The sequence below is a fragment of the Triticum dicoccoides genome, chromosome 2B (genome assembly GCF_002162155.2).
Source record: "Triticum dicoccoides isolate Atlit2015 ecotype Zavitan chromosome 2B, WEW_v2.0, whole genome shotgun sequence".
In the NCBI taxonomy this organism is placed as follows: domain Eukaryota; kingdom Viridiplantae; phylum Streptophyta; class Magnoliopsida; order Poales; family Poaceae; genus Triticum; species Triticum dicoccoides.
In genome coordinates, this window is record NC_041383.1 from 767244308 (window position 1) to 767256359 (window position 12052).

Below are 12052 nucleotides of genomic sequence, written 5' to 3' on the forward strand. Positions count from 1 at the left end.
CTGAGTGCTTGTGTGGCTTCGACAAGACTATGGTGCGGGGTTGATTCAAGGTGATGTACTCACGGAGCTTGAAGTCGATGGGGCGCGAGGGTGGACTGATCATCTATCATGGAGTCATGTTGAAGGTGGAGCTGGAGTCTGGAGGACTTCACTTGGTGCTGATTAAGGGGTTACTGCGTAAGTGCACAGAGAGTCAGAGCCTATTCAGCGAGAAAAGCGAGGGACACGCAATTCGGACTGGAGCCCAGTGATCTGATGGAAGCGTGAAACTCGTCATCGATTGGTGATGATCGGCGGTACTCTGCAGTGGGGGTTGAGTGGTGTGGTTCCGCGGCCCTTGATACTCGACTGGGACAACGGAGGCTCGACGCGGTAATAGCGGTGAGGCGTGTGGTACGCACGGTGCATGGAGACGAACCACGGCTCTGGTGGTCATACATGTGGTGAGACAACTGCGAATTTGACTCGGATGACTACAAGCAACGGTGAAATTCCTTCAAGTTTCAGACAGACGGTCAAGAAAGGAGCGGTGATGTTGAGTTCATGTAACTCTTATGTGTGACACCCAATATGTGAGTTGTTCATTTTCACGCAGGTCAGTGATCAGTGTGTGATGGCGTTGGACTGATACTCTGGAAGTTGGGAGCGCAAACTAGAGTAATGTGGAACTTAATTTCGCTCGAGTGTTGACTGTGGTCAAGAAAAGAAGGAACTACAAGTTACAGGTGGAGTCACATGGAGTCTTTGGAGTACCGGCGGTGCTCATGGGATAAGCTCAAGTCCAATGTACATGGAAGTTTGACGTATTGACGAATTCAAGGTGGTGGAGAATATTCGTCAAGGTGGAGTTTGTTAGAGTTGGACTATGAGTTGTATTGTGTTTACATAGGATGTGGAATCGTGTCCTAGTAGGACACTTGTATCCTAGGCCTCTCATATATAGCGGGGGTAGACACGCCATGTAACCTATGCCAACATAATAGCACAGGCGCGCAAGGGGGAGCCGGCGGCGTGTGCCGGCACCCGGATGGCCGGTGTGCGGTATTGTGACGGTGTCATGGGGAGGAGCGCCCATAGTCAGGCCCCGGGGATGTAGTCATATTGGTGAACCTCGTTAACAAATCTCGGTGTCGTGCTCGTTGGATTGCTTGGTCCTCGGATGATCGACGGTATGCCCCTCGGATTTATTCTAACAGGGTGGCGTCGGGGTACGGGAGAGGCACGCGTTACTGCCAGTGCCACTCCGCCTGGTGCACTGGCACGTTGACGCACTGCCTCGGCCGGCGATCTGGCGTCGGCGGAGGCGGGAGGAACTTCGCAGGAAAAGGAATGACGGGGGACTTGCCCTTGGCCTTACTGCTGCCGGTGCCGGAGAAGAGCCCCATCTGGCTTCGCTGGGGTGGCTAGGGTTTGCCGGCGATGGGGGAGCAGAGTGTGGCTAGATTGGGACGGGGGCTGGCTGGAAGCGGATGAGGACGGCCCCACCGCACGGTCGTCTTAAAAAGGACGACCGTCGTCGCTGACGCGTGGGCCCGAGATCATAAATTAAGCTGACCAGGTAGGTCGCGGGCAGTTGGACGACCGTCAGGTGGGGACGCGGCGGACACCGAGAAAGCACGCGTGGCGTCTGTTCTGCGTCCGCGCCGACGCATTTATGGCGCCAATTTGGACCGCAAATGCGTCAGCGCGGACACGAAGTGGACTCGATTTGAGTTTGGGTCGGCAGGGCCTCCTCTTTTGTTCGCGCAAACAACGGCGGACGAAATGGTTCGCCCCATTGAAGTTGTTTTTAGAGCGTCAACGCCTATAGCAAAACAAAAACGCGTATAGGGTGAGCGCACGCTAAGCCTCACTCCTAGCTAGTAGTAATCTAACTGGTGGGGTTTTGCTCGTTGACTGACTCGCACGTTGACTCCCGCACGTTCGTTCCTCATTTCTCCCGTCCGCATCCTTCTTGGACTACCTTTTGGCTGGACTGGAGCATGTACTCTCTTTCGTTTTAAAATATAGTGTGCTCACGCTTTCTAAGATCCAACTTTTACGATAAATTCAATCAACAAGATCAACTGCGGCAGAAGAAAAAATTATATAAATAAAAACTTATTTTGAATAGGAATTCACTGGTATAACTTTTGCTCTCGCCGTAGTCGGTCTCGTTGGTTAAATTTATGATCAAAGTTGAAGCACAGGAATAGAGGAAGCATTATACTCCCTCCGTTTTCATTTAATTAGCGTATTAGCTTTGGTCAAAGTCAAGCTTTGTAAACTTTAATCAAATTTATAGACAAAAATATTGGCATATACAATAAGAAACCAATACCATTAGATTCATTGTTGAATGTACTTTCATATCATATAAATTTGGCATGGTAAATATTTATATTATTTTCTATAAACTTGGTCAAACTTTAGGAAGTTTGATTTCAGCCGGAGTAAATAAAAACGGAGGGAGTCCATTTGAACGGGCTCACCGATACCGGCAACCACGGGATATCATCGGATTATTGTGTCCAATTTGCAAGATTTTTAAATTCCAAATGAGCACCTCAGAACAAGCTTTCGTCGGGAGTGTTGACTAACGAAGAGTATTCGCACAGCTATTCTATTTCCCGGTGTAGTTAAATGATAAAACAATGTTATCATTGGTTGGCACAAACTGTCTGACCAAGATTATTCGTACTAGTACAGCTATTCTATTTCTCGGTGTAGTTAAATGATAAGACAATGTTATCATTGGTTGACACAGACTGTGTGACGAGTGCGCCCACAGCCCAAGAGCATCTCCCTCGTTGACCTGCGGCCTGGTCGCCTGGAATGCGATCATAGCTGGCATCCATTTCTAAGCAACTGGACCAAGTTTGAATCAATCTTACTCCTCCAATTCTCCACCACGCATAGGAGAACCCCTGTTCATTTCCTTCTTCGGCTCATAATGACTCTCCTCCATGTCTTCCTCGGATTCCTCCTCTCCCTGCACGCGGCGGCGTCGCGGCGTGGTGCGGCCGCCGCCATGGACACGGTGTCAGCCGGTAATGGGCTCGCCGGCAGAGACAGGCTCGTCTCCAACAACACCAAGCTTGCGCTCGGCTTCTTCAAGATGGACAGTAAGTCCTCTCACACTTACCTCGGCATCTGGTTCAACAAGGTCCCTAAGATCATGCCGGTTTGGTCTGCCAACGGCGAGAGCCCGGTCATCGACCCCATCTCACCGGAGCTCGCAATCGCCGGTGACGGCAACTTGGCCATCTTAAATCAGGCCACCAAGAAAGTCATATGGTCTACCCATGCCAATGTCACAACCAACGACACCAAAGCTGTGCTCACGAACAATGGCAACTTCGTCCTACAGAGCTCCTCAAACTCATCCATGGTCTTCTGGCAGAGCTTTGACTACCCAACCGACACCCTTCTCGCCGGCGCAAAGATTGGCTGGGACAAGACCACCGGTCTGAACCGCCGCCTTGTTTCGAGGAAAAATTTGATTGACCAGGCTCCTGGTCTCTACACTCTGGGGCTAGGACAGAATAGGCTTGGTCATCTCCTGTGGAACTCAACCCTAGAATTCTGGACCAGCGGGGCATGGAACGGCCGTTACTTCAACCTAGCACCCGAGATGATTGGCGCCCTGACGCCAAATTTCACGTTCATAAACACTGAGAATGAGTCCACCTTCATGTACACATTGCGGGATGACGAGGCCATTGTGCAATGTGCAATAGATGTCTATGGCCAAGGGCTGGTGGGTGCATGGTTGGAACCCATACATAACTGGTTGATCAATTACAGGCAGCCTATCTTTCAATGCGACGTCTTTGCAACCTGTGGACCTTTCACAATCTGCAGAGAAAATGTAGATCCACTCTGCAGCTGCATGAAGGGTTTCTCGCTGGGATCACCCAAGGACTGGGATCTGGGAGACCGAAGCCATGGGTGCAGGAGGAACACTCCATTAGGCTGTGAGAATGAGGGAAACAAGCCAGGTCTTGCAGTGAAGTTCTACCCCGTGCAAGGTATGAGGTTGCCCCATGAGGGAGCAAAAGTACCGGCCGCGACAAGCGGAGATGACTGCCAACGGATTTGCTTGGGCAACTGTTCTTGCACTGCATATTCCTACGGTAAAGGTGGCTGCTCTATTTGGCACGGGAAATTGTACAATGTAAAACAACAATCTGATGCTTCTTCAGCAGCAAATGGCGACACGCTTTATATCCGCCTTGCCGCAGCAGAGCTGCCAGAAAGTGTGGTAAATAAGAAGCAGAGTGGAATCAACCTCGTCGGTGCTGCGGTTGGCGCAAGCGCGGCTGCTCTTGTCCTGGTGATTCTTGGACTGGTGATTTGGAGTAAAAAAGGGAAGTGGTTTACTAGCACGACGGTAAATGGAGTTGGGATCATTTCATTCCGGTATGCTGATTTGCAACGTGCAACTAAGAACTTCACAGAAAGGTTAGGAGGGGGCAGTTTCGGTTCTGTATTCAAGGGGTATCTAAGTGACTCAGTCACCTTGGCAGTGAAAAGACTTGAAGGTGCCCATCAAGGAGATAAGCAATTCAGAGCAGAAGTGAGTTCAGTTGGAATCATCCAGCACATCAACTTAGTCAAACTGATAGGGTTTTGTTGCAAAGGCGACGAGAGGCTGCTTGTGTATGAATTCATGCCGAATCAATCCCTTGATGTGCATCTATTTAAGGCCAATGGTACAGCTTTGGACTGGAGTCTCAGATACCAGATAGCTACTGGAGTGGCCAGAGGCCTAGCCTACTTGCACACTGGTTGTCGGGATTGCATTATACATTGTGATATCAAGCCAGAAAACATACTTCTCGACACTTCATTCGTAGCCAAAATTGCAGACTTTGGAATGGCAAAGGTTTTGGGGAGAGAATTTAGTCAAGCATTGACTACAACGAGAGGAACCATTGGATATCTTGCTCCTGAATGGATTAGCGGATCAGCTGTTACATCTAAAGTCGATGTTTACAGTTATGGGATGGTTTTGTTTGAAATCATATCAGGAAGGAGAAATTCAAGTCAAGTTGTGGATGGTGATTATTCAGCCTTTTTTCCTCTACAAGTTGCACGAAAGCTTCTCAGTGGAGAAATTGGAAGTCTGGTAGACCCAAATTTGCAAGGTAACGTGAACCTTGAGGAGGTTGTAAGAGTTTGCAAAGTTGCATGTTGGTGCATTCAAGATGATGAGTTTGATCGACCAACCATGGCCGAGGTGGTGCAGTTTCTTGAGGGTGTTATTGAGGTTGATATGCCTCGAGTGCCAAGACTACTGAATGCAATCACAGCAGGAGTAGGTTCACCAACATCTGACACTTAGTTTTACGTCAAACTTATGTATACCTATCGCAACATTTTAGACCCAAACGGATGAAATGCGGACAAACCACTCGTCCGTTTGGGTCGGTGCGTTGGAGTTGCTCTAGTTGACTCAAACTCGTTCTGGACACTGTTGTCTGCATTCTGTAATAAATCAACAAAGAACTAGTTTAAGTCTTCCTGCTTTCTTGCCTTTTCATAATTCATATTCCAGCAGATGTGACATCTGAGGTTTTCAACATGTTGGAGAGTTGGAGTCCTGGGAAAGGCTATATTATTATTATTATTATTTTCATTTCTTTTCGCATTCCTGGGGTCAGCCGAATGTTGTATGTACTCCTACAAGGCAGCCAGTTACAGACACAAGATCCCTTTGGGATGCACTACTGCATATAGGAAAACTCATAGCACATTACACTGAACGGCAGTTATCTAAGCCAAACATGCTCATAGCACACAGTAGATTGGCAAACAAACTACCCACTAAAGCTCATAGTATCCAGTAGTGGTCCTATGTTCTTCAAACCTAGGGGCACAGCTGCCTCTTACATGTAGGAGAGGCTGGCAGGTTAGCATTATAACTGAACCCTAACCCACTGAAAAACAGGTTGTGGTGAGCCAAACACTATTTGACCATTAACAGCCGTCGTGCAACAGTGTACATCAGAGAAAATCGCACACCGGTATCGACGACTGATCCTGACCACCATTCTCATGGTCAGTCTGGGGATTCGTCTGTTGGAATTGATCTCACAGGTTTAACAAACCAAGAGAAAAATATGGGAGACAAAGTCTCCTCTCCTCACGTTTGTGCATTGATCGGGCGCACACAAACCAACGATTGGTTTTGGTCCCTGACCCCTTAGCACCGCCAGATATAAAAGAGGAGGCCGTGCCCCTTGGGCAGAGGACATACATACAGGCTAACACCCAACTACTCCTAACAGCCGATCCTAAAAGGGTGCTACAGGGGATCAGAAGGCCTCTAGCACCGCCGGCCACCTCAAGTTCAGTGCCGGCGGCTTCCTGCTTCCATCAACGTCTCCCTGTTGCTGCTCTTCTTCCACGGCCATCTCCCTGTTGCTGCTGGAGATCACAAGGTGCAGCCACGGGCTACACAGGGGGCTGCATCGAGTGGCCATGGGGATTCGCCAAGCACTGTAAGTTTGTACGCTTCCGCATAACGCTGGTGTTTTAGTCCGAGATTAGGTTCTAACGGATTAGCCTAAAGCTAATTAAATCTAACAATGGTATCATGAGCCTCGCTAATCTGGCTAGAACCCTAATTAGGCCTGCCAGATGTGAATCTCTCAAATTACAGGCCTGAATAGATCTACTATACGGTTAAAGTCAATGATATTGTGTAAGTGCACAAGTGCTAAGTTTAATGGTCCAATAGATTTTTGTTAGTGCTAATTACTAGAAATAAAAGTCTCATTATGCCCCGTTAAGGCTAATTATTCATATCTAGTTTTCGGTTAATGTTATTATGGCCTGATTAGAATCAAGTTCATGTTGAATTAGCACTATTCGGGATCGGGCAGAGAAGATAGAAGGAGGGGAATTGCATGTTTACGAAATCCCTAATGTTTACCCCAATTCGGAACCCTAACCCTAGATGAGAAATTCCCAATTTTTCTACAAATCTCAAACCTTGCTGATGCAATAGTTCCCAAAAGCTTTGAGGATTTTGGACCTCACCTGATGTGGACGCGTTGACGGCTTGCCGTCGTCGTGCCGCCGTCATCTCCATGGAGAAGTCTTGCGGAAGATCAAGTCGCCGCGCCGCCCACACCCATGGACGACGACGTGCAAGGCCACCGTGCCACACGCGCCGCCCTCACCTCCTTATGCCGCGGCAGCACCGGCGAACGCATCCCCTTGCCTCGCCGCCTAACTGCATGCGCGCGACACGGCAGGCACCGTTCGACGGAGGAGCGCGCGGCCGATAGCCTAGGCACGCTCGTCCGACGAACGGGGCCACCATGCCGCCATGGGATCCGGCGAGAGAGGCAGCCGAGCCGCCATGGACGCCGTCGGTGACGGGCGGCGCCGCTCGGTGATGCGGTGGGAAATGGCTAGGGTTAGGCTGGATCGTGACTTTGCTCAATGCAGGGCAATCACAGCCGTTGGGTCTGATCCAACGACTGGCGGCCACTCACTGCCGATGGCAGGCCTTCGGGCGTGCAACGGGCTAATTCTGGCTATGGGCTGAGGCCCAGGTTGTCTTCTCCCGTGTTATGTTCTTTAAAGTTTTTTTCCTGCTCCGAATGTTTTTTTTTTTGGAGGTAATCCTGCTCCGGAGACCTCCTATGTGACGCATTTTGCGTCAAACAGCAGCTCGACGCACAGGGTTGACGCTTGACTGGGCCGGCCCACCAAGCCTATCTTTCGTTTCCCGAGCGCGACAAAAAGAGCTTTAAAACCACCAGTGAGTACCAGGAATCGATACCACAACCTCAGACTCCAACCACGAGCCATTAGCCACTACACTACACGACACCATCTGTACATGAAAAGTGCAGAAATATATAAGAACAGACAGTAGCGTTGAGATTTCGAAACATTTTGAAAATATTTCTTGAAAATTGCGAGCAGTTTCAAAATGCCGTTTTTTTTCGTATTCCATCTTTTTGGAAAAGTGAAGATGTTTTTTAAATCTGATTCAAAAATGAAACACGAATAAAATTTGCAAATCCCAAACAGATTCCAAAACCTGAACAATTTTCAAAAACGTTTCTGATTTTTTTTACGAAAAACACGAATATTTTTTGATATCACGAATTTTTTTTAGTTTTTAAAAAAATGGAAAACAGGAACATTTTTTTAATTCAGAAACAAAAAAATAAAACAGGAACTTTTGAAAATGTGAACAAAATTTTAAACATGGCAATTTTGTTTTTGAATTTGCGTGTACTTATTACAAAAGAATATATTTTTTGAAATTGCATACAAAATTTGAAAATTAGAACATTTCTGAAAACACGAAAAAAAATTGGGACCTCAAACAGTGGTGAAAAAACGAACAAAATTGAAAACAAGAACATTTTTCGAAATTGTGATTTAAAATCCCGAATGTTTTTTTGAATTTAGAGAACAAAATTTTTAAAATGAGAACAAAATTAGAGCATGATCATTTTTTAAAGAACAAACATTTTTTGAATCTCGAGAACAAATTTTGAAACGGAGAACAAATTTAGAAGAGCGGACAATTTTTTAAAGCATGAACGTTTTTTTTCGAATCTTGGGAACAAATTTTGAAAGGGAGAACAAATTTGGAAACACGAACAATTTCTTAAAGCACGAATATTTTTTGAATATTGAGCACAAATTTTGAGACGGAGAACAAATTTGAAATATCCTGAAAAAACTTGGAAGCACGAACATTTTTTGAAAACGTGAACAAATTTTTTGTAAATCTGGTACATTATATGAATTTTAAAGTTTTGAACTTTTTGGGTTAACGAGAACAAATTTTAAATTTTGAGAACATTTTTTTTTGAAAACTGAACATTTTACGGAAACACAAACAAAATTTGAATATTTTTATAAAAAGTGGAGAAAAGAAAATGAAATAACAAACCAAAGAAAGGAAACAAATAGAAAAAACAAAAAAGAAAAGAAATAAGAAACAGAAATAACTAAAAACGAAAAGAAGATGAAAAATTCGAAAATTCAAAAAGAACATTTTTTAAAAGCAAGAACATTTTTTGAAAATTAAGAACAAATCTGAATATGCACTTAGTTTAAAAAGATGAAATAACATTGAAAAAAATAACAAGAAAACAAAAACGAAAAAAAAGAAAGAAGAAATTAGAAAAAGAAACAGCAAAGAAAAAAAGAAAAAAGAAAAAAAAAGAAAAAAAGAAAACCCGGTTTAGGAAAGAGAATCTTTAGAAGGTTCCCAAAACCGGAAACACTAGAACACATTAAATGGGCCGGCCCAAGGGAAGCGCTCGATCGCTGGCTCTGTGCGATGCGTCGACTGTTTGAAGCAACAAGCGTCCAATAGGAAATTCCCCTGCTCCGAATGTAAAAGGGTAGCCGTCGGCTTTGGGCCCAAAGTGAGTTTTCGGTGCATTTATGATTTTTTTTCTGTTGTTTTTTTCTAACTTGATTTTTTACTGTTGTTGTTTTGTTAATGGTCTATGCACTGTTTAAATTTGAAATTTGTGCTTGTGTCGAAAGAAAAGAAAATGCTAATGGCGATAAAGCTATCTAAAGGGCTGCCATGGGTTATTATGGGCTGAAATTATGTACTTTAGGTACATTTGATTTATGTCATTAATGATGTTTTTTTTCACGGTTGTAAATTGAAATATTACCAAAATTTATAAATAGCTTTCTGAGTAGAATGGAACCATTGAGATGTTTTACTTAGAAAACTAATAAGCAATGAATGGTAATGTCATTTTTATGATCACTTTTTTTGTACCATTCTAATGTTGAAATGTAATAATGTGAAATTAAATTAATGTTGAGCACAATTGTTAGTTGACCATTCCAAGGGAATTGCTGATGTTGCAGGGTTGGAACTGCAGGAGCCTGCATGCACAAGAACATGAGAAACCTGTTAACTAATCAACACGACGTTCCCTACAACACTGGTGCAACGGATGGCTGCATCTATGTGCCGCCTGCAGCGAGTCCTATCCACAGCTCGCCTATAGGGTGCCGGTGCCGGCCCGACCCAATAACAAAATCGAACTTCATCCTGACGTGAGCTGTGTTTTTTTCTTTTTTATCTATTTTTATTTTCATTATTTGCCCTATTTTTTTTTACTTTTTTTAGACCTCAAAATATTCTACATATATACTCCCTCTGATCAAAAATAAGTCTCATGGTTTTAGTTCAAATTTGAACAACACTTATTTTGGATCGGATAGACTATATTTTTTTGTTTGAAACTAAATTTATACAATACAGAAACACTTTACATAAAATTTGACAAAAATAATTGTTATGCATTCAAAACAGTTAAATGTTTGTATGAAAAATGTTTTGTAACATGTAAGAAATGCCGCACACTTTGGATAAAATGCATGTGATAATTTATAAAAATGTTCATACAATGTATTAGCGAAAGTGTTTGTGTATTTCCAAGAAAATGATTCATACATTCAAAAAAATGTACGTTACATTAACAAAATGTTCATGAGTTTGAACAACGTCAAAAGATTATCAATGCTTTTAAAAATCGTTCATAAAATGTTTTGGTAAATGCATATTTTTTTAAAAAGAATTTGTCATTCAATAAAAGTTCCTATGGGTATTTGAATTTTTTTAACACGTGTTCAGAAAAATATTCAAAACGTGATTTTGTAATAATGTAATAATGTATTTGGAAAATGTTAAAAAAATTGTATGAAATATTTTAGGTGTATACGAAAAATGTAAAATTTGAATGAAAAATTAGAAATTGAAATATAATATAATAAAATGTAATCATGTATTAAAAACTATTAACTATGCATAAAAATATTATTTATTTATACCAAAAATGTACAATGTATATAAAATTACACATTAAAACATATATGGAAAACTAAAATTAATCTTGTATTTAAATAATTATTAAACATATATAAAAAATGACAATGATGCATATGAAAAATGTACATTGCACATGAAAAAGTAGACATGTATTGAAAACAAAATAAAAATTAAAAACCCAATGAGTAATGGAAAGAAAATAAACAAAGAAAATCGACAACAGAACAAAGAAACTAAAAAAGAAAATAAAGAAAGAAAAATAATAAAAAGAACAAAAATCTAAAAAACCAAAGATAAAACTTGCTACAAGAGAGGAAAAACCTTAAAAAAAGAATTGAAAAAGAAACTTAGGGTTGCAATGGTTGGCCGACCGGATAGCGCCCGCCACTAGTCGATTCGTAATAGGAATCGCTACCGGCGAGTAATAGCTGTCTCAACAAGGGATAGCATACATTTTTAACTGAGCTCCTATACTATACAAAACTGAAATCTCTAATCAATGGGTACTCCTGCAGAGGTCACGCCCACCTTATGCTGACAAGTGGTGCATTGCATATGTGCCAATTATCGCAACCAAGGAGTTTTTCCGCTCTGTAGTTTTTTTGTAATGTTTACCTCTTGAACCGTGCGTCCAATTGATGAACCATTTTCACCATTGGATTTCTAGCGCCCAGATCTTCGAAACTAGATCCCATGTTAATAAGTTTTGACAATCTTTTTTTAATAAAAATAGGAATAAAAGGAAAACAAAAAAGAAGCCAAAAGACCGAAACCGAAAAAAGAAAACTCAGAAGCCCATTTGTGCTTTTTCAAAAGAAAAAAGGAAGCACAGATGTGCTTTTCCCTTTTCGGAAAGCACAACTTGTGTTTTTTCATTTTTGGGTAGCACATTCTGTGCTTTTCCATTTTTCGAGGAAGTATAGAAAAAGCACGGGTTGGGCTTCCTGTGGAGCATTGTGCATTTCTATTTTTGGGAAACATAGTTGTGGTTCTCGTGGAAGCGCAAGCTATGCGCTTTCCCTTTCTGGAAGCACGAATGTGATTTTCTTTGCTTCTCGTGAAGGCACAAACTAGGTTGGTCGTGGAGCACAACTGTGCTTTTCTCTTATGTGGAAGCACATGTTATGCCTTGTCTCTTTCAGTAAGCACAGTTTTGCTTCTCACCGAAGCACATCATGACGAAAATGCATTTCTTTCCAAAAAAACAAAATTTTGCCAAAATCAAGTAAAAGC

The 12052-nt window shown here is 42.8% G+C and overlaps 1 protein-coding gene across 1 annotated transcript; it reads left to right on the forward strand.

The window, feature by feature from the left end:
- Positions 1 to 2828: 2828 nt before the first annotated feature.
- LOC119366152 (G-type lectin S-receptor-like serine/threonine-protein kinase At2g19130) lies at positions 2829 to 5503 on the forward strand. Its single transcript, XM_037631835.1, has one exon. The coding sequence runs from the start codon at positions 2933 to 2935 to the stop codon at positions 5324 to 5326; it is 2394 nt and encodes a 797-aa protein (XP_037487732.1). The 5' UTR covers positions 2829 to 2932; the 3' UTR covers positions 5327 to 5503.
- Positions 5504 to 12052: the final 6549 nt, after the last annotated feature.